The sequence below is a fragment of the Rattus norvegicus genome, chromosome 1, assembly GCF_036323735.1.
Source record: "Rattus norvegicus strain BN/NHsdMcwi chromosome 1, GRCr8, whole genome shotgun sequence".
Classification (NCBI taxonomy): Eukaryota; Metazoa; Chordata; class Mammalia; order Rodentia; family Muridae; genus Rattus; species Rattus norvegicus.
In genome coordinates this window covers 210,222,560-210,249,315 of record NC_086019.1, presented here as the reverse complement: position 1 = coordinate 210,249,315, position 26,756 = coordinate 210,222,560, and the positions used below count along the sequence as shown (strand labels likewise).

The window sequence follows — 26,756 nt, the reverse complement described above, 5'->3', positions numbered from 1 at the left end:
CTCCCATGAGGAGATGCCCTCCATGAGGCAAGCTGAGGAGGAACCTTGATTCCAGGAGTACAGCCCAGAGTGGCTTGTTGCACAGTACGACTCTGTAATACTTCTCCCATACCCCTGAGGACACATGCTAGCATCTGTCCTATTCCCCAAAGGGGCTCAAAAATATAGCTAGTGCCAGACATACACATGCTGGCTTTTCCCTGTGCACACCCCTGTGGTCATTTCATTTCTACATTAGACGCAGGAAGAAGTCTGTGACTAATAATAAACTTGAATAATCATAAAAGTATCCCGCAGTAAGTTAGGTGAACTTAACAGTCAAGATAGGGCTAATGGTATGGCTTAGCAGGGGCAAGGTGCTTGCCAATCTGCCTACAACCTGAGTTCAGTTCTTGGAACCCACATGGTGGAAGGAGAAAACCAATTCTCTCAGATTGCCCCCCAACCCCCTCACAGGCACGTGTGCCTGCCACCAAAGAATACATTAATGTAATAAATGTTTTTAAAGAGTCAAGGCAGTAGTATTTTTAGGCCTAAGTTGATTGTGATAACACTTCCTAGAGGACAAAACCACAGTGGGGGCTACAATAATGGGTGTCCTTGGAGACCTTGACACTTGACTGCATGCTCTGTAAACACTTTGCCTAACCCAGGTCTCGCAGCTTGCGCAAAGGCAAGGACAGCCCCTTGAACTTCTTCCAGGTCTCCCTAGGGAGCCCCATTTTGCCAAGGGTCCCCTCCCCCTTAGGGTGTCCCTTGTTGGTGTGTCGCCACCCTTATCATGCCTCCACTCTTCCTGGGTGGTGGGGCTGAGGCCGGTGTTATCTGTGGTGACAGGACAGGAGCTCCAGAGACATCTGGAGTTCAGAACACCCCTGTTTTGTAGTCACATAGCTATCTTGGCTGGCAGAGACAGCCCAGAACTACCTCTTGTTAGTTAAAGCCTGCACTCTGTGGGCTGAACATAGTCACAAGTCTGCAGACCTGCACTTCGAAGTGGGGTCCCCAGGAAACCACAGAGCCAGCTCTTCAGAAGTAGCTACTCCACTTGCACCCATAGTGTGCACACGGTGCAGTAGCCAAAGAGCACGGAATAAGGATGCTAAGTCAAATGGGCCCCCGCAGGTACACCCTGTGAGTTCTGCTCCACACGGCCTTGAGCTCCTCTACCTGCCACAGCCTTCCTAGTGCTTGAGATTACAAGCGTGCACCCCTACTCCTAGCTTTTGTAGGAAGCTCTTTCTGTAAGCTCTGAGTCATAATTTATGTGTTCGTAAGGTATGAATTTAATTTTCTCCAAGAAGGAAGTGTCTTCTTTTTTTTACCCCCAGTTTTAGGTCATTGTGAATTTATGCTCAATCACAGGGAATAATACCCCCACCCCAGTCTCTTTCATGGTGAGAGGCTGCATAAGTGCTGCCTAGTATAAGCAGAACATAGGCATGATTCTTTGAATGTGGCTTTTACCAGTTTACACATGTGCAGATTGGGGTTGTAGCTCAGCGGTAGAGCGCTGGCCACACATGGCTCTGGCTCTAGATTCAGCCCCTAGTACCACACAGAGAGAGGATAACATATTGAGGCTAGTTGCCAGGACAGTTTTAGCTGAGCATTGTGGCTAATGCCTCTAGTCCCAGTACTTGAGTGACTGAATCTGAGGATTGCCATTCCTATGAGGCCAGCCTGGGATAAATGGTTATAAAGTCTGTCTTTTTTTTTTTTTTTTTCCCGGAGCTGGGGACCGAACCCAGGGCCTTGCCCTTGCTAGGCAAGTGCTCTACCACTGAGCTAAATCCCCAACCCCTAAAGTCTGTCTTAAAAATAAAATTTAGCAAACCTGCATGCACCTTTAATCCATACCTGGGAAGCAGAGACAATAGGATAGCTGTGAGTTCAACGCCAATCCGGTCTATATAATGATTTCTGGGCTAGCCTACTTTACATGGTGAGCTTGAGGTCAGCTTGGTTTACATAGTGAAGCCAGAGCTACATGGTGAGACACTGCCTCAAATAAATAAACAAATGCACAGATAAGGAAATAGGACAAGTGAAGTAAAATGATTGCTCCTGAAGAGTCTGCCCTGAGCCTGGCCTTTGATGGTAGCAGTGCTGGCTTGTGCTCCGTGTCCTCGGACATTCCACTTTGGCGCATCCCTAGGAAAGGTGTGCATGGTGACCGCAGCCTGCCTGATTCCTTATTGGGTGTAAATGAGATGCCAGCTTCTTCTTTGTCATAGGTGAGGTCATGGGGAGCTGTCCCAATCTTAGTGCCTAAATCTTGGTACCTATCTGGGTGCCTTGGTTTGTCATTTTGAACTCTAATGCTATAGGGGACAGTTCCCCTTCCTGCCAGCAGAGGGCCACACTTCTAAGACCTGTTGCTGTCAAAACATGACTAGACACCACCACCTTTGGGAAAGTGTCACTAGCTCAGATAGAGAACAGAGCCACAGACCTCAGGCTGGCAAGCTGAATGAGTGGTTCAGGCAAGAGAGGCTTGGAATAACCCCTGCTCACTCTCCTCAGATCCTGAACCCACCACCGTCCCCGGCCACAGACCCCTCCCTGTACAACATGGACATGTTTTATTCTTCAAACATCCCATCCACTGCCAGACCATACAGGTAGGAGTCCATCCTCACCTTCCCTGTGTGGGCAGAAGGGCCTTGTCTCCATCCTCCTTAGTGTGTGTCCATAGGCTCTATCTACACTGTTTTCCTCTTTTCTCTGGGCTCTTGGGGGGCTACTGCTGTGTGTGAGCTCAGTGCTGGCTGAGTGCTGTTCATACACTGAGTGAATACCTACATAATGGGTTTTCCTGTTGCTTGAGGCACTTGGAGCTTGGCCTTGAAGGAATCCAGAAGGGTATTCACCCCCAGTGCTGTCTCATTGTAGGAAACCGGTGCTTAGGCCCCAGGGCTCAAACTCCAGGCCCTGCTGTGTCTCAGCCCAGCCATGGATCTGGCCACAACCTGACTAATGTAACCTCTGTTAGGGTGTTTTTTAAATTTTGTGTGTGTGTGCACGTGTGTGTATGTGTGCATGCGCGTGCGTGCACCTTGCCTGTGATTGAAGAGGTCAGAGGCATCCCCTGGAGCTGGAGTTACACATAATTGTGAGCTACCTGATGTGGGTTCTGGGACTTGAACTCTGGTCCCCTATAAGAACAATACATGTTTCTAAGCACTGAGCCATTTCTTCAGCCAAGCGGTGGTTTTTGCTCCTTTCTCAAGATAGTGACCTATCTATCTGAGCTGGAAACCCCAAAAGCTGGCTTGGCCTGACTCCAACCCCCAAGTTACATTTATTGGGGTTCTTAGACCAATCCTCGTGAGTGAGAGTGGTGTTATGAACATTCCTAATACTGGGGTGATACAAATGCCTAGCTTGCTCTTTTTCATAAGGTCCCAGTGAGATTCCATCAACATTCACACCAGAGAACTAGTGAGTCTCTTGGTTGGTCTGTCTTAGAGGGCTACAGTGGCACCTGCCCCGCCTCGAAAGTCTTTACCCACCGTAGATGCCAGTGGTATAGATGGAGCTTTCCTTCAGGAAATCTTCCTGAGACCCCAGGCCAAACAAATTAGAGCAGAGTTGCATACAAATGGCTGGGAGGTGCAGTGGGGGAGCCACTGAACTATCAGTGTCCTCTCCGGCCACTTTTTCTATCAAGGAACATCAGTTAACAGGACAGCAGGTGATGGGCTCCGGTTTGCAGACTCAGCTGATTTGATGAAAATGGCTCATGTTGCTCAGAGAACTCACATCCTGTGACAGAGTGGCCCCAGAATGAACCGGAGAAGCAGGATGGTGGTACACTGCTGTGGTTGTAGTAACTAGGGAGCCTAGGGTGCCAGGGTGGGTATAACTAAGAGGCTACCCTCTAGGTACTCTGGCCTCAGCCCCAGAGGGCTACCTGCCAAGGCCTGGAAAGAGGGTTAGGGCCCCACCTACAGGGCTCTGGGGGGACCACACTACCTGGGTCCCTGGTCTATTGGATCTTGCAGGGTGTCCCTGTCTGCCCTCTAGTGGCCATTTCTGGGAACTTTTGCACTGGACTTGTCCCAGGCTTGCAGCCCCTTCTGCACTGCTGCTCAAGCACCAGCAGTGACTGCTAGTGTCAAAGTATAACATGCATCCTGTGCTGCCAACCCAGAGTTGTCACTGACTCCGCAGCTCTGTCTGCCACTGTCCCCAGACTGGAGATATCCAGGCCTGCAAAGCCCGTTCCCTGAATCTTCCATCCTGCCTGCCTTTGCTCTGGCGTTACTCCAAGGCATTGTCCCTTTCACGGCCTGGCCGAGGCCGAGTTCCATGAGATGCGTGTTGCCACTGTTTCAGCCTCCCATTCCTGCTCACAGTGTGACCCCAGTATGGTGGGTCCAGACTCTGAAATAAACCATGATCCCTGCCTTGGTAAGTTCAGGACCCAGGCCCTGATGCAGAATTTCTGGGCCTCTCAGCCACTGGGAGGCTGGGAGACATCACCAAGGTCAGGGTGCTTTAACTTAAGACTTCTAGGGGTTGGGGATTTAGCTCAGTGGTAGAGCGCTTGCCTAGGAAGCGCAAGGCCCTGGGTTCGGTCCCCAGCTCCGAAAAAAAGAACCAAAAAAAAAAAAAAAAAGACTTCTAGAATCACACATTCTCAACGGTCACAGGAAAGAACATTGTACTCAATAGCTATTAAACACTTTCTCCTGTAGGCACTTATGCTTCTGGCATGTTCTACATAGACTCTTACTTCTTTTTTCCAATCCTCTTAAGAAATAAGGCTGGGCTGGGGCTGGGGAGATTACTTGACACACAGTATTAGGAATGGAGTAAAAGGCCACACACGTGGAGAGCCTCTGAGAATCCCAGCACCTGGGAAACAGAGACAGGAGGATCCTGGGGGCTCACTGGCCAGCTAGGATAGCTAAATTAATGAGCCCAGGTTGAATGAGAGCCCCTGCTTCAAAGAATAATGTGGAGAGTGACCTATCACTCGGAAGACATCTGAGGTCAACCTCTGACCTCCATACACTTGAACACGCACTCTCACACATGCCTATGAGGTTGCACATACAACCCCCAAAGCAGGGGTGTTTCCTTTTGAGAAACGAAAATTTGGAGGTTAAGTGAGCTCTTGCCAGTCAGCCAACAGGTTCTGCTGACCTGTTGTCTGGAAGGGAACCAGGGATCTATTTCTTACCAAGCCCTGACTGTGGAGGCAGAGAGGGAGAAAGAGACTGAACTCTGGGTTAGGCCACCCAGCAGGCCTTCTGCTTGTAGAAACTCTAAGGACCAGCAATTCAAAGGCCTGATACACATGTGGCTAGGCACTCAAGTGAACTTGTTCTTTGTTCCCTCTAGGCCCTACATCATTCGAGGTATGGCACCCCCAACAACACCTTGCAGCACAGACGTGTGTGACAGCGACTACAGCACCAGTCGCTGGAAGACCAGCAAGTACTACCTGGACTTGAATTCGGACTCAGACCCCTACCCGCCCCCGCCCACTCCCCACAGCCAGTACCTGTCTGCAGAGGATAGCTGTCCACCCTCTCCTGTCACTGAGAGAAGCTACTGCCACCTCTTCCCACCCCCTCCATCCCCCTGCACGGACTCGTCCTGACCTCGGCCGTCCACCCCGGCCTCGCTGCCTCCCTGTAAATATTTTTAAATATGAACAAAGGAAAAATATATTTTATGATTTAAAAAATAAATATAATTGGGATTTTTAAGAAGTGAGAAATGTGAGCGGTGAAGGGGTGGGCAGGGCTGGGAAAACTTTGTACAGTGGAGAAAATATTTATAAACTTAATTTTTTAAAACATACCTGCCATTCTTTTGTGCCTCGTGAGTATTTGAGTATTGAGCCTGTTCCCAAAGACAGATTTCACCCCACTGGATTGCCGCCATACATGCATCCTCTTGTGCATGGCTGTCCCTCTATCAAGCCCCCTCAGGCGGAGACAGGTTGGGACCTGACCTGTACAGAGAATCATTCACATGCTGCTCAAAGGCTCAGGGCGTTTCCCACTTTGCACTGGACCTGCATGATGTGTTCCTGGGCTTCAAGCTGTGTTGGCATTCGGGCTCATCCCTGGTGCCAATCACGAGGACCAGAGGCCAAGGTGGCCCTCTGACCATCCCATCTGTGTAGACCCCAATGGATGGAGCTATGAATTCGACTCTGTCAGGCTGTAGTTGCTCAGGCCATGTCATAGACAATGCCTTTGGTCCCTGGAGGCATTCAGTCAGCAGAATCAGAGGTCTGTCGACATGTTTACCTGGGTCATGGTGAAGTATAGAGTCTTGATCTCTATCCTGGGGAGGGGTCTCTTGTCTCACAGTGGGTGAAGTAAAGTTGTGGCATGGACTGAAGAGAGTGGGTGACTCTTGAAGTGTCCTGACAGTTGAAGGGAATAGGCAATGTCCTATCACCTCAGCTTCAAGCGTGACTGCTGCAATCGTGGCATTGGAGAGAAGTCAGAATGACCACACTCAGTTTTGGGTGTGACAATACCTACGAACTGAAAGAGAAAATCTAGAGGCTCTGACCTGCCAATGGAGTCCTGAGATTGAATCCTTCATCTATTCCAAGGGGGCTGAAAGTGCAGAGTGAGGTAAAAGTGGCTGGAGGAGGGAAGGTCTGTAGGAGAGAGGCCTAGGAACTGCAGGCACTGTTCACTGGAACATACCAGAGTTGCTGTCCTGGCCCGAGACTGATCAGGAACCATTCCCCAGCCCTCCCTTCCCCCTCCCTGGGAATGATAGTCAGGTATGGCAGTGACACAAGCAGGCTAACAACTTAGTCTGGGGATAAAGGCCTATCTACTGGTCCTCTGTAAACAGAGGCAGTCATGAATGGATTTGATTGACAGCTGTCACTGGTGGTCCTACTAAGGGTTCTGTGTAACAATGCCAGAGGAGACTGTCCACAGCAGGGATAGTCCTTGGTAAAACAGAGGTTATGACCTATTAAAGCTCAGAGGTAATGAGCAGGCCTAAGTTTATTACAAAGACTGGCAGAGCCAGAGGGACACCTGAATTCCTATCCCCAAGAGCCAGATCTCCTGCCACCAAGTTACCTTTGGGGATTAAGCACACAGAATTGCTGGCTTTTCAGTTGGGCCGCATGTGTCCCGAGGCACTCACTGAAATTCAACTCCCAGCCTTGTCTGTTTCTGACTGAACTGACTTAGGAGCTGGCTGCATGTGGGCCGGGAGTGACAAGCGTCCTTGGTTCTCCTCTGCCATCCATGCATCCAGCCCAGTGGTCAGGCAAGGGGTGGGAAAGAGAGATCTTGGGCTGCTGGCCCTTGGCAGCAGGGAAAGGGTCAGTCGAATTCTGCAGCCCTTTCCTCTCAGTACTGTGGGCAATACGGTCTGCATATAGAACTGTTGCACAGCCAGAGATCCTGTTCCACCAGTAGGTTATTGTATGCCTAAGGATGCTGGCCAGTGCTCAGAGACCTCATCTCTGGTCCTTTTCCTGTTTGTGTGGTTGGCTAGTAGAAGCTGGCAGCCAGTCCAGTCATCACCTACAAGGTACCAAGGGAGGGACAGGCTGATGCATACCGAGTCCTGCACTTGAGTCATTTGCTCTCTAGGAGCCTCTCTGATCAGCTGGTGGGACTCCTCTCTAGTCTAAAATTTCCTAGGAGAATATGCATATCATCTCTTTGTTCTAGATAGGCACTGTAGTGAAATAACATTACCTGTTTTGCTTAGTAAACCAGTGGGTTTATTAGGATAACCTACAGGGCTGGGGGGTAACTCAAAAGCAACTATTATCACTGAGAAGTCCAAATCAGCATGGGCCATGAATCCCTAATACTGCATCCCTGGAGCTCAACTTGCAGGCAGCTGCAGGTTGGAGCATCTCCGCTCAGTAGTCATTATTAAGCCTGTATAGCTTTTCAGAGGGATCTTGTGAATCCTGTAAATTTCAGGAACCTCCTGAGGCTTGTGAATTTTGTTTATTTCTAAGCCTCGTAGGTTTCCTGTTCTTCCTGAGTCTTCTAGAGTACCCTCCAAAGGAGGGATGTTTTAATTTGAAGGAAAACAGCTATGGGGGCACTTCTACCCAGTGCTCACCATCCAGAGATATAGAGACATTTCAAAACTATGAGGAAGGCCCTGTACTGACACTGTGCTCTCACTGTCCCCCAGTGAGGAGCATCTTGGTACTAAGACAAGAAGACTTTCTGAAGGAGCTGGTGTCTGAGCTGTGGTGGTACAAACAAGGAGGGACATTTTTCTGGCTATCTGACCTCACAACAGCCTAGTTAGGTGTTGATGTTAAGGAAACCAAGGCTTGGGTACAAATTGTTGTTTGCGCCCAATAGAAACAATTGTTTCTCCTCACCTGTCCCCTTCTACCCTCCCTGATCAGCTGCTCCCTGCTCAAAAGCCACCTTCCTCATCTTCTTCACACCTTCCTGAGCCCTCAGGAGTTTCCTATTGTTAATAGCTGGGTCCTTCAGCAGACCTGTTCAGCACATCCCTCCGCTATGTGACTGTGTCTACTGTCTGTCCTGTGTCCACAGCCCTTGGTCTATATCTGTAGTCACCCTGAGGTACTGAGGCAGTGTCTGGACAATTCATGTGACCAGGTCTTGGGTTCACCTGTCCAGGTTCAGGAAGTTTGGTGGGGCTCAGGTTCCACTTAGCTTCTCAAAAGATTGAGTCTGGGGCCCCACCTTCCAAGCCCTCACTGGCTCCTTGCTGGTGATCTGTTGTGGATCTCAAGCTACTGTCTCTCTCTCTCTACCCAAAAGTCTTCTTCACTTTCTTTCCCAGAAGCTCGATAGCCACAGAGTGGTCAACATGCCCAGAGGGTCCCCTTTTCACAGACTGGGCAGCTATCAGACATCCTTTTAGGGAAGTCCAGCTCTTTGCCAGCTCTCACACAGTAAAACGGTAAAAACAGGAGGGAAAGAGAGTGAACGTCAAGGCTAAGTGGGTGACTGCTCAGGTCCCCTAGGAGACTCTCTGGTTCCTCCTCTTGAACCTCAGGATTTCTTTTCTTTTCTTTTTCTTTTTCTTTCCTTCTTTTTTGGCTTCTAACTCCAGATCCTTTTGCCTCCGCCTCCTTCAGCAAATCCTACCGGCCTGCACCACCAGATCTGGCAAACCTCAGGATTTCTTGACCTGACCCAGCAATAACTTGTATGCCAGCCCAGCCCTCCTGGACCTTGTCCTCTGCCAGGGCAGTAATGGCCCCATTTCATCTCCTGGGTCTGTGTCAGCAGAGAGTGGAAGAGAAAAGAATGAAAGGCCCTGGAGGCTCCTTCCTCAGGTCCAATTTACCTAACTAAGTTTTTATGCAGAGCTCCCCTTCCTGTTGCAGTACATGGTGGGCATGTCAAACATCCTTTGGGGAGTTTGCTATCTCTTACATTATGTCCTCAATGAATTTAATCCAGTCACCTCTGTATTTGCTCCCAAAGTTTAAGGAGCAGCAGTTAGGTGTTTTCTCTCTCTCTACTCCACTGTCTACTGATCAGGCTTAAAACAAAATCTTAAATGGGTGTGCTCTTTAAAATGGACTGAAAAGTGGACTGTTAACTCCAGAAGGAAGTGGTGAGGAGAATGGGACAGAGAGAAAGGCAGGAGTGGGGGTGAGGGGTGGAGAGGGAGAGGTAGAGAGGAAGAAAGAGGGAGAAAGAGGGAGAGAGGTAGAGAGGGAGGGAGGAGAGAGGTAGAGAGGCAGGGGAGAAGGAGAGGGAGAGGGGGAGGGAGAGGGAGACGGAGAGGGAGAGGGAGAGGGAGAGGGAGAGGGACAGGGAGAGGGAGAGGGAGAGGAGACCCTTCAAAGTTGCAAGGTTTCAGACACAGAGCTCAATCTGTGTCACATGCAAAGCTTGCCAAGTCAGTCATTCCTCTGATTTCAAGGCTCTGTGGAGCTGACAAGTGGGCTTCAGTTTCAGGTACCTCCTTCCCTAGGAAGCCATCTCTGACTTAAATGTGTCTGGCTAGGTTAGGAATGAGTGCACCATATCTGACAACTTATGGGCTAAGTACCCTGGCCTGAGTGAGGTAGTGGGTTATCTCTTAGTTGTAATACGTACATCCCCGGAACCCATGTGAATCTGGGAGAAAATAGTGCCATGTAGGTGCCAGCAGGTGCTTTCACTACAAATAAATGAAGGGAGACTGGTTTGGTGGGCCACTGGATGACTCATCCAGAAGGGGGGAGGGGGCTTGTTTGGTCAGTGAGGCAGCTTGGGCTTTGCTTTCACAGATGGCACAGAAGGCAGGACCCCTTCCCACCCCAAGCTTGCCCCTCCCACTCCCAGCTGACCCTTCCTGCCATGGCCCAGCCTTCAATTGCTGCCCTGCCTTGAGCTTTCTGCCACGAAACTCTTCATCAATAGGCCTCAGTTTTAACAATGTTTGTCACTAGTTATGTGGCCTCAGGCAAGCCTTCTAGCATCTTTGTTCCAGAATTAACATTCACTATCTTTCTAAGAGCCTGGAGCAGTGTGCTTGACAAGGGCTGGTAGATATTATCATTGCACTTCTGAGAACTGGAGTCAGAAAGGTTAGGTTACCTGGCCAAGGTCACCCAACCCCTATATGGCCTCTGGTGTCAGAATGATCTCTGGACCGTAGTGAGCTAGTGTGTAAAATGGGCACTATAATGCTGTTGTGGATCTACTAGCAAGGAACTTTTTCTGGAATCTGCTTCCAGGTACAGCTCTCCTGGAAGGTGGACTGGAGGCCAGGGTGGGTTTGCATAACTGTAACAGCCCTCTCTTGCTACCCTCGTAGTGGAATTCAGAGCCAGAATGAGTGAGGCAGAGGACTCAGGCATGCTGGACCTGTGTAAGGGACAGGGGTGGGGGTTTAGAGATTGGGAACCTGGGGAAAGCACTAAGTGTCCAACAAGGCAGGTCCTGTCAACTCCAGTTCAAGGGCTAGGCTCTGTCGCTTTCCCCACAGGATGGATGCCTAGAGGCAGCCTAGTGAAGATGCTTAGGGGACACACTATATGCTTTCTGAGCTGTGAATCCTTGGAGAAGCCTGGGACTGGAACTGCTGGACCTGCTGGAAGAGATATCCAGGCAGCCACTGTCTGAGGTGCCAGCACTTGCACTCAAGGCCTGTGTAACTCAGCTACCTCTGCTATCCAGTCTCCCATTACACCTGGGCCATTCCTGCCTTTGAAGCTCCAAAACCCCACCCTAGGGTTTGTAACTCCCTTCCTCTCCCTGCCACTAACACCCTAGGGATTTCGAGCTCTGTACTGTCCTATGATTTACTGCTTTCCCAGGAGAGTCTGTCCCTTTAGCTTGATCACTTTGGTCACTTGTTTTCTAGATGTCATGGGAAGGCTTGCTTCATGAAAGACTTTCTAGCATCAGAAACTCAGCTGAAGCGCACCTGAACTTCTGTCCTGCCCATTCTGATCCAGGCAAGTTATTCATAAGGGACTAAGGGAGCATCTTAGTATCTTTTCCTGTTGCTGTGATAAAATATTCTGACAAAAGCAACTTTAGGGAGAAAGGGTTTATTTTGTCTCACAGTTCGAGGATATAGGACAATATGGCAGGGCAGTCAAGGGGGCATGTGTAGGAGTCTGCCGGTCACTTGTCATGCAGCCAGGAGATAAAGAATGCTTGTGGTTAGCTCAATTTCTCCTTTTTATACAGCCCCAGGAGAATTAACAACCGGGACTAACCATAACAGTGTTAAGTGCAGGGCTTGAGAGTGGGAACCCTGATGTCCAGGACTCCATTTTGGGTGCGAGGCAAATGTTGGTACAATAGGCGTGGGACACTAACATTTGGAAGAAATTCATGTATAAAATTCTTCTCTGTAACAAAATACACAGCCTGGTCTTCTTTGTATTAGGAAACCCTCCACTCTCACCCCATTTTCAGGGATCCCACTTTGCTCTGTCTGAATTGATTAAAGTGATGGTTTTTCATAAAACTATGCGTGGAGAATGCGGGCATCGATCCCGCTACCTCTCACATGCTAAGCGAGCGCTCTACCATTTGAGCTAATTCCCCAGCCATAATTAACTTCCGTCGCAGGTTGTATTGTGATTCACGTCATCACCGGTTTTTTTTTTTTTTTCCCACCCCCGTGGCCGTTTGCCCCACCGCCTGCTGTCATTGTGCTACCCCATTGGCTTCTTTGCAACCGGAGCTACACAGCCGGGATTGGCTTGGTTCATTTGTTTTAAAATGCATTGACTATGCGGATTGGTGGTCCCAAGCATCTGTCACGCGAGGCCCCGCTGTTGCTACGGGGCAGAGGGACCTAGCCTAAGCTTCTCCCAATTTCTGACTTGTTTCACAGATACCGAGGTCCTAGAGGTTCCGGATCCGTCAAGACCATGGGAAAAAGAATGCTCCTCTCGCATTTGACTGACAAGGCCTCAAAGCCAATCGAAGTGGAGGCGAGGGAACCGCTGGGCGGTCCAATAGGTTGTGGGGGGCGGGAGAGACAGGCCAATGATTCTTGGGAAGGGGCGGGGTCTATGCTGTGATTGGTTGCGGGGCGGCCGGAGGGAGGGCGGGGGTAACTCAAGGCCTGCTTGATACGTCCGCCATTTTGGGCGCTTCGCTGATGGTGTCGGTGATCCCTTTTCCCGCCTGAGCGCGACTAGCTGCGGGTCTTGGGCGCTTCCAGGTAACTCAGGGGAGGGGGAGGCGGCTCGGGGTGCCCGGGTCGCGCGGGCGAGTTGCTGACCGATGGGGACGGTGGTCTGGTCCGGGCGGCGTGGGGAGGAAGCGTCCCGGCCCCTTTCCCCTCCCCCCCGGAATCGGCTGCTTCGGCGGCCCGGGAGGCGGCGTCCAGTCCTGGCCAGGACCGGGCCGCCAGCTCCTGTCAGCCTGGCCGTGCGTTGGCAGTCAGCCGAGGCGACTGCGAACTTTGGACGCCGAGGTGACTCTGGCCTTGGCTCGGCGGGAGCCCAGAGGAGGCGAGGCGCGCCCCGAGCCAAGTCGGGGGTCCCGGGCGAGCTCCTCGGCTCCCGCGCCCGGGCCTTTCCAGTGACTTCTCGGGATCTCCCGGAGCTTGTCAACTCGCTGGAGAGCTTCGCGAAGGCCTTTGTTGGACTCTTGTCCTCCGAGAAACAAGTTTTGTGGGTTCTAGGCATTAGCAGAGTCATCGGAATACACAAAAACCAGTTCCGAGTCTCCCGGGGCCATCGCAGTGAATCTTCAGCCTCCGCCGTTGAGTCTCTTATTATATACAGACGCGAGCATTGGAGATTCCTTGGTGTTTTGGAACTGAAGTGAGGGGTTTCTCTTGTGGCTTCAAGAACCTCCCTTTTAAAGCTCGGTTCACTGTTAACTTGGAGGCCTTCCCCGTCCCCCAGTCCCGTTGTTTTTCATTAGAACTTGAACTTGAAGTCGTAGGTGGGACAGAGTGAGTGGTCTGATTAGCTCTGTGCCTGGACTTCTCCACCGCATGACCTACTGTCATTTGCCCCTTACCTGCTGTGGTCTCTTTAGGATGTTTATGTTTTGCTTTTACGGTGGTGGTGGTGGGGCGACACTTGGCCGAGGTTTCCTTCCATCAGAGCACTTGTTAATATGGATACTGTTCATTTTTTTAAGTGAAGTTTACTTTGGTTTTTGTCCTCAAGGTCATGTTGCAGATGACACAGCCCGTAAGAAAGGGACTTAAGATTTCCTCCCACTAAAATGTTCCTTGAAATCGCAAGGTGCAGGATCCCTGTTGCCAATGGTGTTTCAACTTTCTTTTGGGCCACCAAAAAATTAAATCTTTCTTTGCCACTTTCTAGTCCTGTGACCTTGGACAAATTAGTCCTCTTTGCTTGCCCCTGTAGCCCAAGAAAACAAGTTTGTTCCATAAGTTTATCTCATGTTAGGTTCCAGTTATATCTAACATGTACATATTACACCTGTAACTGAGTATATATGTAAATAAGTTAGCACAAAGCTGCTAGACTCGTGCTTTGCACATAGAATCAGCTCAGTAGTGTCCATACTTATCAAATTCAGCTTGGTCTTGTTTATTTGTTTTTGAGACAAGGTCTAACTAGGTGGCAGGAGATCTTTACTGCTTTTGCCTTTAGTAATAGGATTAATAAGTCATGCACCACTACACCCAGCTCAGTATTTATTTTCTGAGATGATAGGGTCTCCTGTAGTTTGGGATGTTCTTGACCTTTCTTTTCAGCTAAGTCTGGCCTCAAATTCTTGATTTTGCTGCCTCTCCCTGACAAACATGAGTAGAGGTGTGTACCATCACACCTAGTTTAAAATTAAATTTTAAATGTTTAGGTACAATTAGGAAAACCATGCGTTTAAGAATCAGCTGGGCTAAAAAAATTACTGGAAGTTATTTTAATTTTTTCCATGAGAAGGACTGTTGAAAAATCTGTTAAATCACTTGAGAGTGTTTTGTCTAAACCAGTACTTAGGCAGAGAAAACACCTTCAGGAACTTAGACAGCATCCCTCCTCTGCTGCTTCTAGGTACTGCTTCTTGTGTAGTTTCTCCAAATCATAATCTTAGGTTTCCCTGGTGGTTATTGCAATCGAGACTGTAGTCTTGAGAGCTTCAGCAAAGGTGCAAACATGCCTCATCTTTAAATGCTCTGAAACCTGATGGTTTTTGAGCATCAGATTTTTAGATTATGTAGCAGTTTGTATTAGGAATGCAAAACTGGTAAAGTCTGTGTCAATACTTCAGAATTTGAATCTGATATGGTTGTAGTCCTAAACCACCTTGGAAAAGGTGTGCTCAGCTTGTAGGTGGGGAATAGCTCTGGTGTGGGAGTGCTTTGGGACCTATTCCGCACTTCATTGTGTCTGGCCAAGAACCCTAGTGTCTTTCACTCATTCTGTCATCCCTGAATTCAGCTTTTTAAATGTCTGCCTTGTACCTTCTCCATGGTACTCGAAAAGAGGACAACTCTTGGTGATAGTTGCTTATGACTTGGATTGCTTTATGCACTGGGGAAGCATATTTTGATGGACTCCATCTTAAGTAGACTTGAATATACTGATTGCTTTAACAGGCTTTAGCTGTTAAAGTAAAGCACCCCCTGCCCAACTGCACAAAAACCAATCAGCTACAAAAACAAAGCTTGCTAGTTTGCATTAACTGCTTAAGGAGCAGTGTACAGTTGGTCAAAAAATGGATAGCACTGAAGTTAGAACTTTAAGTGGGGTTTACTTAGTTGCTTTAAGATGTATTTTGGGTTTCCTCTAGAAAAAAATGTGTTGTTACAAGTAAGCATTTCTTCCTTAAAACAGTATTTGTTAGGGTTGATAATCAACTTGGATCTTCTGTGATTAACTTAGTTGAGATAGTTGAAATCTCAGATGTTACCAGTGTATGTTGATCTATATTTTTGCATTTGACTACACTTCGGAAGAGTAAATGATAAAGAAGTCCTTCCAGATATCTGTTCAACTAAAACTCAGCACCAAGTTTACTTTATGAAGAGGGCAGGAGTCTGGCCTAGCCCCTGTGTGTCAAGATCTCAGCTGCAGTGGAGGCTGAGAAGTTGCTTTTCTTTTAAAGAATATCAGAAATACTGACCAGACCTTTTGACTTCCAGTTATCTGTCCTATCTCAAGATGCCAACTGACGTTCCTTTCTTTTTCATTAATCCATGATAGATACATGTTTATGTGGAACAGTATGCTTGAATGTAATGTGTACAGATGAAAAGGGGTAATTTAAGCATTTCTTTTTTTTAAGAATTTACTTATGTTTATGAGTACACTGTAGCTGTCTTCAGACACACTAGAAGAGGGCATTGGAGTCATTACAGATGGTTGTGAGCCACCATGTGGTTGCTGGGAATTGAGCTCAAGACCTCTGGAAAAGCAGTCAGTGCTCTTAACCTCTGAGACATCTCTCCAGCCCCCTGAAGTTTTTTTTTTTCTCTCTCTCTCTCTCTCTCTTTCTTTCTTTCTTTCTTTCTCTCTTTCTCTCTTTCTCTCTTTCTCTCTTTCTCTCTTTCTCTCTTTCTCTCTTTCTCTCTTTCTCTCTTTCTCTCTTTCTCTCTCTCTTTCTCTTTCTCTCTCTTTCTTTTTTTTCTTTCTCCCACAAAGATTGCCCTAGATTGTGGAGTCTGGCTGTGTAAGGCACTTGATCAAGATACATGAGGCTCTGAAATCTATCTGTAGTACCCAAAGAAATGGAGCTAGGCATGGTAGCACATACCTGTAATCCCAGCACTTGGGAGGCAGAGGCAGGAAGAGCCTGGAGTTCAAGGTGACCCTGGGCCATATAATGAGACTCTATCTCAAAGAAACAATGAGACAGCCCTCCCTCCCCCCCAAAAAAAAAAAATCAGTAAAAAAAAAAAATCAGTAAAATAATTTTTTTCTTGTTCTTGTGGTCCTGGTAGTTAAACCTCTAGTCCTACTCATGCTAGGCAAGTGCTTTATACTAGGTGAGAGTTTTCCAACTTTTTTTCCCCTTAGGAAGCATTTTTTTTGGCTTATCATACCTCTTGTGTGCTGTAGAGGGTAGAGGTCAAGCCTACTGTTAAACCTGCAGTGCACAGAATATTGTAAACCCACCCTCCTACCTTCTCCATCCCTTGCTACCATCCAGCCTTAAATATCAGTAGTGCTGACATCATGATAGATTAACATACATGAGACTTATTTGGGATACTTTAAGACCGTGTTGAAGATGTTGAACTTCACCTCTAGAAATTAGTGGTAGAGTTAAGACTAATTTTTCAAAAATTGATTTATTATGTATATGTGAGCTCTTATGTGCATATGTGTAGGTGCACATGTACTGCAGTGCACACAGATGTGGATGTTAGAGGACAGCTTTTGCAAGTCTCTCCTTTCCTTCTACCATTTGGGTCCCAGGGATCCAATTCAGGTCATCAGGTTTATGGTAAGCATCTTTAACCACTGACCCATCTTGCAGGTGGGAGAATGTACTTTGATAATCTTCCTAGACAATACTGAAGTGCCACTGCCTTTTAGAACTACTGTTGTCAGTGCAGATCTGAGGGCTTAGTTCCAGGATCTTTGGGAAACTGGGTCTGTAGTACCTGGATCCTGCCTTGGAGGTTGGTTAGTGGTAGGAAAACAGGGTATCAGTATATCATCTGTCAGATGCTTTAAGATTTAGCTTTATGGGTTGGGGATTTAGCTCAGTGGTAGAGCGCTTGCCTAGGAAGCGCAAGGCCCTGGGTTCGGTCCCCAGCTCCAGAAAAAAAGAACCAAAAAAAAAAAAAAAGATTTAGCTTTATAATAATACATTTTGAAGTGTAACTTTGAGACTTTCTCCTTTACCTCATGAAAATACATTGTCATGTTGAGCTTGAAACTTAGCAGCAAGTTAGGATTTGCCCCAGTGCCAAATAACATACTACTCTTGAGTTTTATTATTATCAGTAGTATTTTTAAAAAATTTTGCCATTATCTTGATGATCAACTGTCAGTTTTGTTTTTAGATACCTTTCCACCCCTGCTTTTTTAAACAATGAAAGCCTTTCCCCAGAGAGTTAGCCCTGCATTGTTTACCCAGTTCTAACTTTTGAGGATAGAGTGGAGGGAGTATATGGTATGATCAGCTTTTAGTGCCATGTCCAGTGGGAAAGGAGTTCTGTCCTGGACTCTGATGCAGGTGGAGGAATGTCTTTTTTCCTGGAGAGATGTGCAGGAAGTGGGGGGGGGGGGGACAGAGGTCCTTGCCTGTATTTAAAGTTGGTATGATGCAAGTTGTTAAAAAAAACCTATACGTTTAGCACTAAATGGTACCATCTGCACACATTCTAAGACAGGAGTCATGGAGATGCCTTCTGACTTCAGTCCTGAACCTTGCGCCTGTAGTTGTACTGAGGACTGCAGTCAGCCCACCCACAATACTTAACCACTGTCCTGTTTCTACCATCTTATACTGGGAAGCCATTTAGAGGCAGGGTCTTGTCATCCTGTGTCTGCCGTCCAAGTGCTAAGATTGTAGTTGTTAGCCATCATGCCATCTACTTCTAGTCTTAATTTTTTTTAGATTCATTTTACTTTGTGCATGAGTGTTTGCATTTTTTTTTTGGTTCTTTTTTTCGGAGCTGGGGACCGAACCCAGGGCCTTGCGATTCCTAGGCAAGCACTCTACCACTGAGCTAAATCCCCAGCCCCGAGTGTTTGCATTTATGTGTGTGTGCTGCTGTGTTTGCAGAGGCCATTGGATGGATCCCTTAGAACTGGAGTTACAAGTGTTTGTGAGCAACTATGTGAGAACTGAACCTAGGTTGTTTTTGTTTTCTTGTTTTTAGTACAAGAGTAGAAGTGCTTTTAACTATTGGGCCATTTCTCCAGCTCCTAGTCTTCATGACTTTTGATCAGCAGTTGTCTTAACTGAATCTATTCTTTGTCAGAAATGTATTAGGGAATTCATTAATGAACAGTCCTTAAGGACCTATGGTCTAGAGGGAGAGCTTGGCAGTTACAGTTAACAAAGCCTGTCAGTGTTATATAGTCATCCCTCTGTATCATTGGGCTCCATGTTTACACAGCGTGGACTAAATGGACTTTCTACATTTCAGAACGTTCTAAAAAGCCAAATTTGAATTTGCCACAGGTGGAGCACTTTACTGAGTTCCTGTAATAAATGTGAATTTAGGTATGATCTGCTGTGGCATTGGCCACTTCACAGATCTTCAGTGTCTCCCACTTCAATGCTTTGTGTGATGCTTTTGTGTCCTGTGCCTCAGCTTTTGGATGGTTGCTGTTCTGTATCTGTCTGTATTAAACATACAGACAAGTTCATTTTCCCTTTATTCCCTAAATAGTACAGTATAACATCTCTTACACAGTATCACATTACATGGAGTTTTAAGTGATCTAGAGAAGTTTTAAAGATGCAGAAGGCATCCCAGTAGGGTTCTAGAAGCAGTAGTTTGGCATGGCCAGATATGGTTTAAGTAGAAGCCTTAGGGAAAGGGGCTGCTATTGCTTGACTGGCTTATTTGTTTGAACTTTGGGTAGCTGAAGTTGCTAGAAGTCTTGGAAACAAACAAATGTGTCTGGTGTAGGCCTGTAACCCAGCTTCTTGGGAGGTTGAGGTAGGAGGATAGCAAGTTCAGAGTCTGCCTAGGCAATTTAACAAGATTTTCTTAAGTAGTTCAGAACTCTGGCTGCTTTTGCAGAGGACCTGGCTTCAATTCCCAGCACCCATGTGATGTCTCACAACGGCCTTTAGCTCCAGTGGGGGATCTGATATCCTCTGACATGAGCAAGCTCCTGCACGCATGTGGCACACAGGCATACATATACTTAAGCACATACAAGTAAATAAATATTTAAAAAGCACTTTTGCCTAGCTTGTTCTTGGCCCTAGGTTTGAGTCCCTGGTGCTACTAAGAAAAAATATAAAAATGGTTCTTTGTTTCTCAGAATGGTTACTTTGATGAATCTCCTTGATTTGGGTGGTTTAAAAAGTACTACTGGTTCTCCCAGGCTGGTGAAGCAGCTGCGAGATAACAAGATGGATATTTGTTGCTTGAAAATGCTAACTCCGTTTCCAGACCTATCAAGTCTTCTACATTCTGTGTGTTGTCTCTGCCCCCATTGTCTCTGATATTGCCCCCTCCCCAGCTCCATTATGATGAAGGTTCTTGGGCTGTGGCTCAAGTTGGACTTTAAGGTGAGAAAAAGTTAAAGGCTCCTGCCTCAGCTTGCCAAATTCCTCTAGGTTCTTGCTGACCATAATGTACGGTGCTGCAAGTGTGGAGAGCTATACTGATGAAAGGGGTCTGGTGAGGTGGCTCAGTGCTTTTATCAAGCACTTGCTGAGAAGCCTCACTCTGAGTTTGCTCTTCAGAACCTATGTAGTGGAGGAGAAAACCAACTCTAGCAAGTTTTCCTCCTATCTCCAGATACATGCCTTTGTTTCCTTCCCCTTAACATGACAAAGAAATAAATGTAATATTTCTTTTCAAACTTTGGTTAGGTTTCTTTTGTTGTTGTTTAAAATACTTGTTTTGAGACAGGGTTTCTCTGTATATCCCTGACTGTTCTGGAATAGACTGGCCTTGAAGTTTAAAATATTTTCATTGATATAAAATAATTGCCAAAAACTAGGCTAAGGAGCAATTTTACTTAAACAATATACTTTTTAACTCCAGCACAAATTTTGGCTAGTTCACCACTATACTGTTGCTCTTTTCTATGAAAACCACAAACCTGGCCTCATCTTCAAATTTTGGCTCTTCTGAACTTTTCCCTATCTACTCTGGGATTTCTATCAGTTTTCTTTTCTCCTCAGTGTAAGCCGTCTATTTTTAGCAATCTGGTAGGTATGGCTCTTTGCATTTTGATCATTGAGAGCTGCTTCTTCAACACTATTCTCTTCTCTTCACCTTTTGCCTGTCTTCCTTTTCCTTATAGTACTAGTGCAGCTTCATCAGACTCAGTCAAATCAGCAGCATGGCAGTCTGTGAAACAGGCTTTGGCTTGGTTTTGGTTAATTTTACTTTTTAGATTCAGTTCTTTGTTTACAACAACATCCTTGGCTGCACGAGTAGGTGATAGATTTTGGAGGACAGTTTCCACAATGACTGGTTGTTGATCAGTGTTCTGTAGGTAACAAGCTTTTCTATAACTAGATGTCCACATGCAGGCACTCTCCTGGCTTTCAAGATCAAGTAAAAGCTGACACTGAGCAATAGTTCATGTAGAGGGTATTCTTACTTAGTCACCAGGTACCAGCTTCCAAATGGCTCTAACTCACTCTTCGCTTCTGACAACTTGACTCTCAGGTCTTTGGTCAGCTCCAAGAGCTCTGGTAGTTCTTTTCTCAACATTTTCAGCTTTTCTTTCACTGACACTTTAGTCAAATTCTTTTTTATTTATTTATTTATTTATTTTTTAATTTTATTTTTTCGGAGCTGGGGACCGAACCCAGGGCCTTGCGCTTGCTAGGCAACCACTCTACCACTGAGCCAAACCCCAACCCCTTAGTCAAATTCTTTACATCCTGAGTCTCAACTTTTTTTATCTACCTGGAACACCAGTTTTGCAAAGGCATCCACCCAAGTAACTCCAAAATCATCCTTTTGGAGGACTTGGACCAGATGCTGCTGAATCCCTGTGCTTCTTTCTCTCTTCCTCTCCTTTGCTGACTCTGATGGTCTCAGGATTTGGAGCCATAGTCTGAAAAATATGTAATGCTTCACGAATTTGTGTGACATCCTTGTGGTTTCTTGCAAGGTTACATCCTTGTACAGTAACCAGACTGGTTACTATAGTGTTCTAGTTTTATTATATGTGCTGCCAGAGCGAGCATCTTTGGTTAGTTTTTAAGAAAGTCCTTTCCCCTTTACCAGTTCGAGACCGATGTCTGGATACTAGCTGGAGTTGTGATTAAAAGAGCATTTGGGGAAGCATGTAGAGGCTTCCACTGTGCCTAACTGGGACATCTGTACATCATAAGTTTGGTGGAGCTGGATTTGCCCCAGTGGAGGCTTTGACTACTTACACTGTTATAGATAGCTGGTACTGACTTTTTCTTTTTAAAGAGTGCTTAGTGCACTTAACTTGGTCTTGGCCAGAAGACCAAGCAGTAATTATTGTTTTCTTGAAGATAACATATTGTGAACTTAATTAATTTTTATTTAGGCCGGATCTTGCTATGAAACTCAAAACCTGTAGTACTCTTGTCTTGGCCTCTTGAGTAGCTGGGTTATAGGCCTTTCTGATTGATGTTTACTTTCAGGTAAGTTCAGCACCTATGCATTTGGCACCTTTTATGGTTATAGACATGAGCTCATGGAGGGCTTGACATCTGTCCTCAGTTCAGAATATATTGTGGTCAAGAGTACACAAACCTCAGGTAGTAGTCTTGAGTTCTGCCACATGTGGTTTCCCAGCTGTGTGAATCTCCTACCTGTCTTCTTCTCTGCTGCCTGTCTCCTACCTGTGAATGAGTAGTGTTGGCCTCAGTTCAGCCTGAGTACGGTTGTACCTGCATCACTCTTCTCACTGTTCTCCCGTCTGATAGTAGAGCTATGCACAGAAGCAGCTCTGTGAGGCCAGTGAGAGCCCTAAGGGGAGATGTGTGTTCTGGCCAACTAGAAGAGTTCTGGCTGCTGGGGATTTTTGTTGAGGGAAATTTTGGAGAATTTATTTGTAAATTTTTCCCTTTAAACTGTGAATATATTATGTGTTTACTTTACATGTAGATAGATACACTTGCATATTAATATAATGCTTTTTCTCTGGCTGAATAGAAGGCATAAATGTGAGGTTTTGCAGTATGATTTCTAAAACATTTATCTTTAAAATCTCTGTTTTGGGACTGAAGGGACGGCTCATGATTAAGAGCTTGTACTGTTCTTCCAGAGGACTGGAGTTCATTCCCAGTACGTGCAAGCAGGCAGCTCACTTATAACTCCTTTAACAGGTGATATGACACCCCATCTGGTCTCTGCAGGCACTGTTTTCACATGTATGTACAAACCACACACAGGCACAGACATACAAATAAAAGCAAACTTTACAGTCTTTTTCTTACTGGCTTCCAGAACTATATAAACATAGCTATCTTTGCTGTGGTGTTTCTTTGTTCTGTAGGGCTACATGTCTGTCTGCTTTTCTTTTCCTTTCCTTTCCTTTCCCTCTCCCTCCCTCCCTCCCTCCCTCCCTCCCTCCCTCCCTCCCTGTCTCTCTCCCTCCCTCCTTCCTTTCTTTTTTTTTTTTTTTTTTTTTTTTTTTTTTTTTTTTTCAGAGCTGGGGACCGAACCCAGGGCCTTGCGTTTGCTAGGCAAGCGCTCTACCACTGAGCTAAATCCCCAACCCCCCTCCTTCCTTTCTTGAGACACGGTTTCTCCGTGTAGCCCTGTCTGTCCTGGAACTTACTTTATAGACCACACTGGCCTGGAACTCAGAGATCCACCTGCTCCTGCCTCCTGAGTGCTGGGATTAAAGGTGTGTATCACCACCACCTGGCTGAGCTGTATGTCTTTCAACATAATGTGAATAAGCACATATGTGCCTTGAAGACTAGGTGCAGGTCTGCAGATGATGCAGTCTTTATTTATTTTTCTTGTTTGCTTGTTTGAGACAGGGTTTCTTTGAGTAGCCCTAACTGTCCTAGAATTCTCTGTAGACCAGTCTGGCCTAAACTCAGAAATCTACCTGTCTCCTTTTGAGTGCTGGGATTAAAGCATGTACCACCACTTCCCAGCTATACTCATTTTCTTTACAGATTTTACATCATGATTTTATAGTTCCATTGAGGAACATAGGCAAACATTTCCTGTTAAGGCTCAGTTGGCAAATAGTCCCTGCTGCTCCTTTGCTATTATGTGTGAAAGCAGCCACAGTCTAGCCAAAGGTGACTGTGCTTGAAGGGCTTTACTTTGTTCACTTGTGCACTGTAGTACCCATTCACATCTCGTTTTTAATTTCAAGTATAATGAGTTCATGAATTCAAAAAGTGTATGTCATGATGGGTACAGATAAGAAAAATTAGAACTGATAGTTATACTTTAGCCAGTTATAAGTATTGTTACTCCCTTTGGTTCTCTGTGTCCTCCCCAACCACCTTCTCTCTGACCTCCTCAAGGCATTCTATTTCTTTACTTCTGTGTAGCCATCTATGAATGTCTCCTTATATAATGACTGAATTTTTGCATGTCATTAAACTATAATTTTGAATCTTATTTTGTGAACATCTCTCTTTTAACATTGTTCTCAAGATCCATTTTTTGGAAGCTGGGCTTGGTCACACATAGCTTTGATCCCAGCAGAGGTAGGTAGATCTCTGAGTTTGAGGCCAGCCTGGTTTACAAGTTGAGTCCAGGACAACTGGGGTTGATTACACTGAGAAACTGTTTCGAAAACAACAAGACAATCCATTTTGTTTTCCAGATGTTTGAATACTTTCTGTCTTAATAATGAACAAAACAGACCCGTATTCCTGTCCTTATACAATGTATGATTTTAGTGTGGGGAAGACAGCAGAGAGTTACTAGTATAGTAGCTATCTGGATACTGATAGGAGCCAGCAGAAGATAAAAGGGGCAGGCTGTTCAGATTGAAAGGCAATGCTCAGATTAGGCCTACCTGAGAAGGACACTTTGCCTAGAAGATGAAAGCTCAAGGCAAGAGGCCATGGGTATGTGGGGTATCATTACAATGAGTCCAGCATGCATGAGTGCTATAAAGGGGTGGGAAGATCCTTGGGAGAGAATGGTAAAATAGGTCTGTTTTGAGCCAGAGGTGTGACATGGTCTGGTTTCAGAAAGGTCCCATTGCAGCTGAGTTAAGAATAGCTGTCGCTGTGCAGCTGTCATGAGAGGCTTTAGAAGGCCATGGCGGTGATCCAGGGGAGCAGTGGTAACAGCTTGGGCAGAAGGGGACCAGGAATGGTATGGAGAAGTGGTTGGAGTCTGAGTCCTTCTTGGAGGGAGAACAGATGAGATTTGCTGGCAGACAGGATGTGGGTGTAAGAGAAGTAAAGGATGACAATAGGGACTTTGGCTTGCTGCGGGAAGAGGAAGGCTGTAGAGGAGCAGGCTGTAAAGCCACATCAGGAGTTGGAGTTGGGCTCATTCACTTTGGGTCACTTCAGAGAGCAAACAGCATTTTTCTTTCTTTTCTTTTTTTCGGAGCTGGGGACCGAACCCAGGACCTTGCGCTTGCTAGGCAAAGCGCTCTACCACTGAGCTAAATCCCCAACCCAAACAGCATTTAGAGTTTAGAGGAGAGAAAGGGCTGGGCTGCACATCAGTGTGAGTCTTCTATGTTTAGATTACATTGTTGGAAAGGGGTGGGGAAAAACTGCTATTAGAGCTGAGGAAGATAGTGAGGTGTGTCTACACCTCAGGTGAAGTTCATTTCACTTTGTGTTGTGTTTCCTGTTGAGTATGTTGCTTTCTATGCATTTATTGTCCTGATGTCAGAAAATAGGATTGTTTCCAGCAAGAGAAAGCTGCTGTCAACAACTTTGACACAAATTGCGAAAGCATGTCTCCAGGGCACACACTGGAGTATTGAGGCTGTTGGGACATGTCCAGCTTCAATTCCAGAGGTAGTACAAACGTTCTCAAATGGTCCTTGATGGCTCTTTTGGATTGTCAAACCATTTTATATTTACCAGTTTGGTGAGCCACACCTTAGGGGTCTTAAAAATAACAGCTCCAAACCAAAAGCATTAGCTTAGTACACTGGTAGGTCAAGGTAGGAGGATTGGGAGTGTTCAGAGTAATCATTCATTACTCTTTGACTTCAAGGCCAGCCTGCATTACATGAAATCTCATCTCACAAATAACTAAAATATAACATGATCTAAACTATGTAATTTAATAATAGACTTTAATGTCCCACAGAACTGTGTAATCAACACAATCTAAGAATATTATCTTTATCTCCTGTGTGGTCTGGACATTTCATGTGAGTAGTTGAACAGTAATCTTTTGTGACTCGCTTTTTTCAGTTAGCATATTTCAAGGTTCTTCCATGTTTTAATATGTATCAAAATACTTTTCTTGTATATACGTTCACATACATGTGTGTGCATTTGTGTGTGAAAGCCACAGGTTTGCTTTGGATGTCTTTCTCCAGCTATGGGACAGTAGGTACTTGCTGGGGATTTGAACTTGTGTCCTGATACTTATTTGGCAAGGAGTTCACCATTTGAGCCATCTCCCTGTCCTGTGCTTCCTTTGATCTTCCATTTTGTCTGTTGTATGGACAGTTTATCATTTCCATTTCCAGGCTGTTAGGAATACTTCTACTGTTGGTCTGTGGAACTTGACTTTTTGTCATTGAGACAGGAGGCTTCCTTGTGTAGTTTAAAATAGCTTTAAAACTGGATCCTCCTGCCTCAGCCTCCTGAGGCAAGTGAGATGGCCCAGCAGATAACCCCATACACCACGCCTGACTACTTGAGTTCTTTCATCAGGTAGAAGAGAGCAGAGAACACCTGCAGGTTGTTCTCTGAACTGTGGAGCATGCATACAACACCCTGAAATTTAAAATGAATGTTTACAGAGATGCTTTAAGTTTGCTGGCCCTTGTTTTTGTCTGTGTTTTACTGTGATTCTTGTATTTTACCCTCTTCCCACTCTTTCACTAAGAACACACTATAGCCAGACACCCAAAGCAGATTCTGTCATACACGCTTATTACACTGTTGAGGTTGAATTGGCTCATTTCTTACAGTGAGCATCTTCAACAATGAATTCATAGACTATATTAGTAAATAGTATAAGTGCAAGTGTTAAGCATGAAAAAGTGTAATAGCTACCTGCACATGCAAGGTGGGCCTGCACATGCAGTGCAAGCTTTGGTTCTGATGAACTGGAAACTAGCAGCATGCAGGAAAGCATTCTGAATACTAGCCTAATGGCTTTCTAACTGTAACACTGGGTTAGTTAGTTGTCTTAGTTAGGGTTTCTATTACTTTGAAAAAACATAATGACAAAAAAACAAGGGGGGGGGTCATCTATTCTGTTTACATGCTGTTATCACCAAAGGAAGTCAAGACAAGAACTAAAGCAGGGCAGGGACCTGGAGGCAGGAACTGATGCACAGGCCATGGCGGGTGCTGCTTTCTTATGGAAGGAACACAGGACCACCAGCCCAGGGATGGCACCACCCACAGTGGGCTAGGCCTTCCCTCATTGATCACTAATTAAGAAAATGCCTTAGAGCTAGATCTCATGGAAGCATTTCCTCAACTGAGGCTGCTTCCACTCTGATGACTCTAGTGTGTGTCAACCCCACACACAAAACTAGTCAGTACTTCAGTAATGTGTGAAAACTGAAAAAAACACAAGATTGTTGTGAAGCTCAAATG

The 26,756-nt window shown here is 46.0% G+C and overlaps 2 protein-coding genes, 1 long non-coding RNA gene and 1 pseudogene across 19 annotated transcripts in view; 3 read left to right on the top strand and 1 right to left on the bottom strand.

Annotated features, from left to right (window-relative positions):
* Nucleotides 1–5,817, top strand: part of Lrp5 (LDL receptor related protein 5) — a 103,388-nt gene extending 97,571 nt beyond the window's left edge. Inside the window, 2 exon segments of one of the 2 annotated variants that reach the window (NM_001106321.2) lie at nucleotides 2,527–2,624; nucleotides 5,353–5,817. In NM_001106321.2, the coding sequence (NP_001099791.2) occupies nucleotides 2,527–2,624; nucleotides 5,353–5,614 (360 nt within the window). In that variant the 3' untranslated portion in view covers nucleotides 5,615–5,817. 2 annotated transcript variants of the gene reach the window in all.
* Nucleotides 5,818–12,476: 6,659 nt separating this feature from the next.
* Nucleotides 12,477–26,756, top strand: part of Ppp6r3 (protein phosphatase 6, regulatory subunit 3) — a 114,446-nt gene continuing 100,166 nt past the window's right edge. For 12 of the 16 annotated variants that reach the window (XM_063264253.1, XM_039079308.2, XM_017589247.3 and 9 more), the window contains exon 1: nucleotides 12,477–12,630. The gene's annotated coding sequence lies outside the window, so the exon portion shown is untranslated. The remainder of the gene's footprint in view (nucleotides 12,631–26,756) is intronic. The other 4 variants (XM_008760131.3, NM_001395099.1, XM_063264249.1 and 1 more) reach the window with 4 other exon arrangements.
* On the top strand, nucleotides 15,323–16,277 carry Apoa2l1 (apolipoprotein A-II like 1). The gene has a single exon (NR_176828.1). It is a non-coding gene; the product is annotated as an apolipoprotein A-II like 1 (long non-coding RNA).
* Nucleotides 20,054–20,784, bottom strand: Utp3-ps1 (UTP3, small subunit processome component, pseudogene 1; annotated as a pseudogene).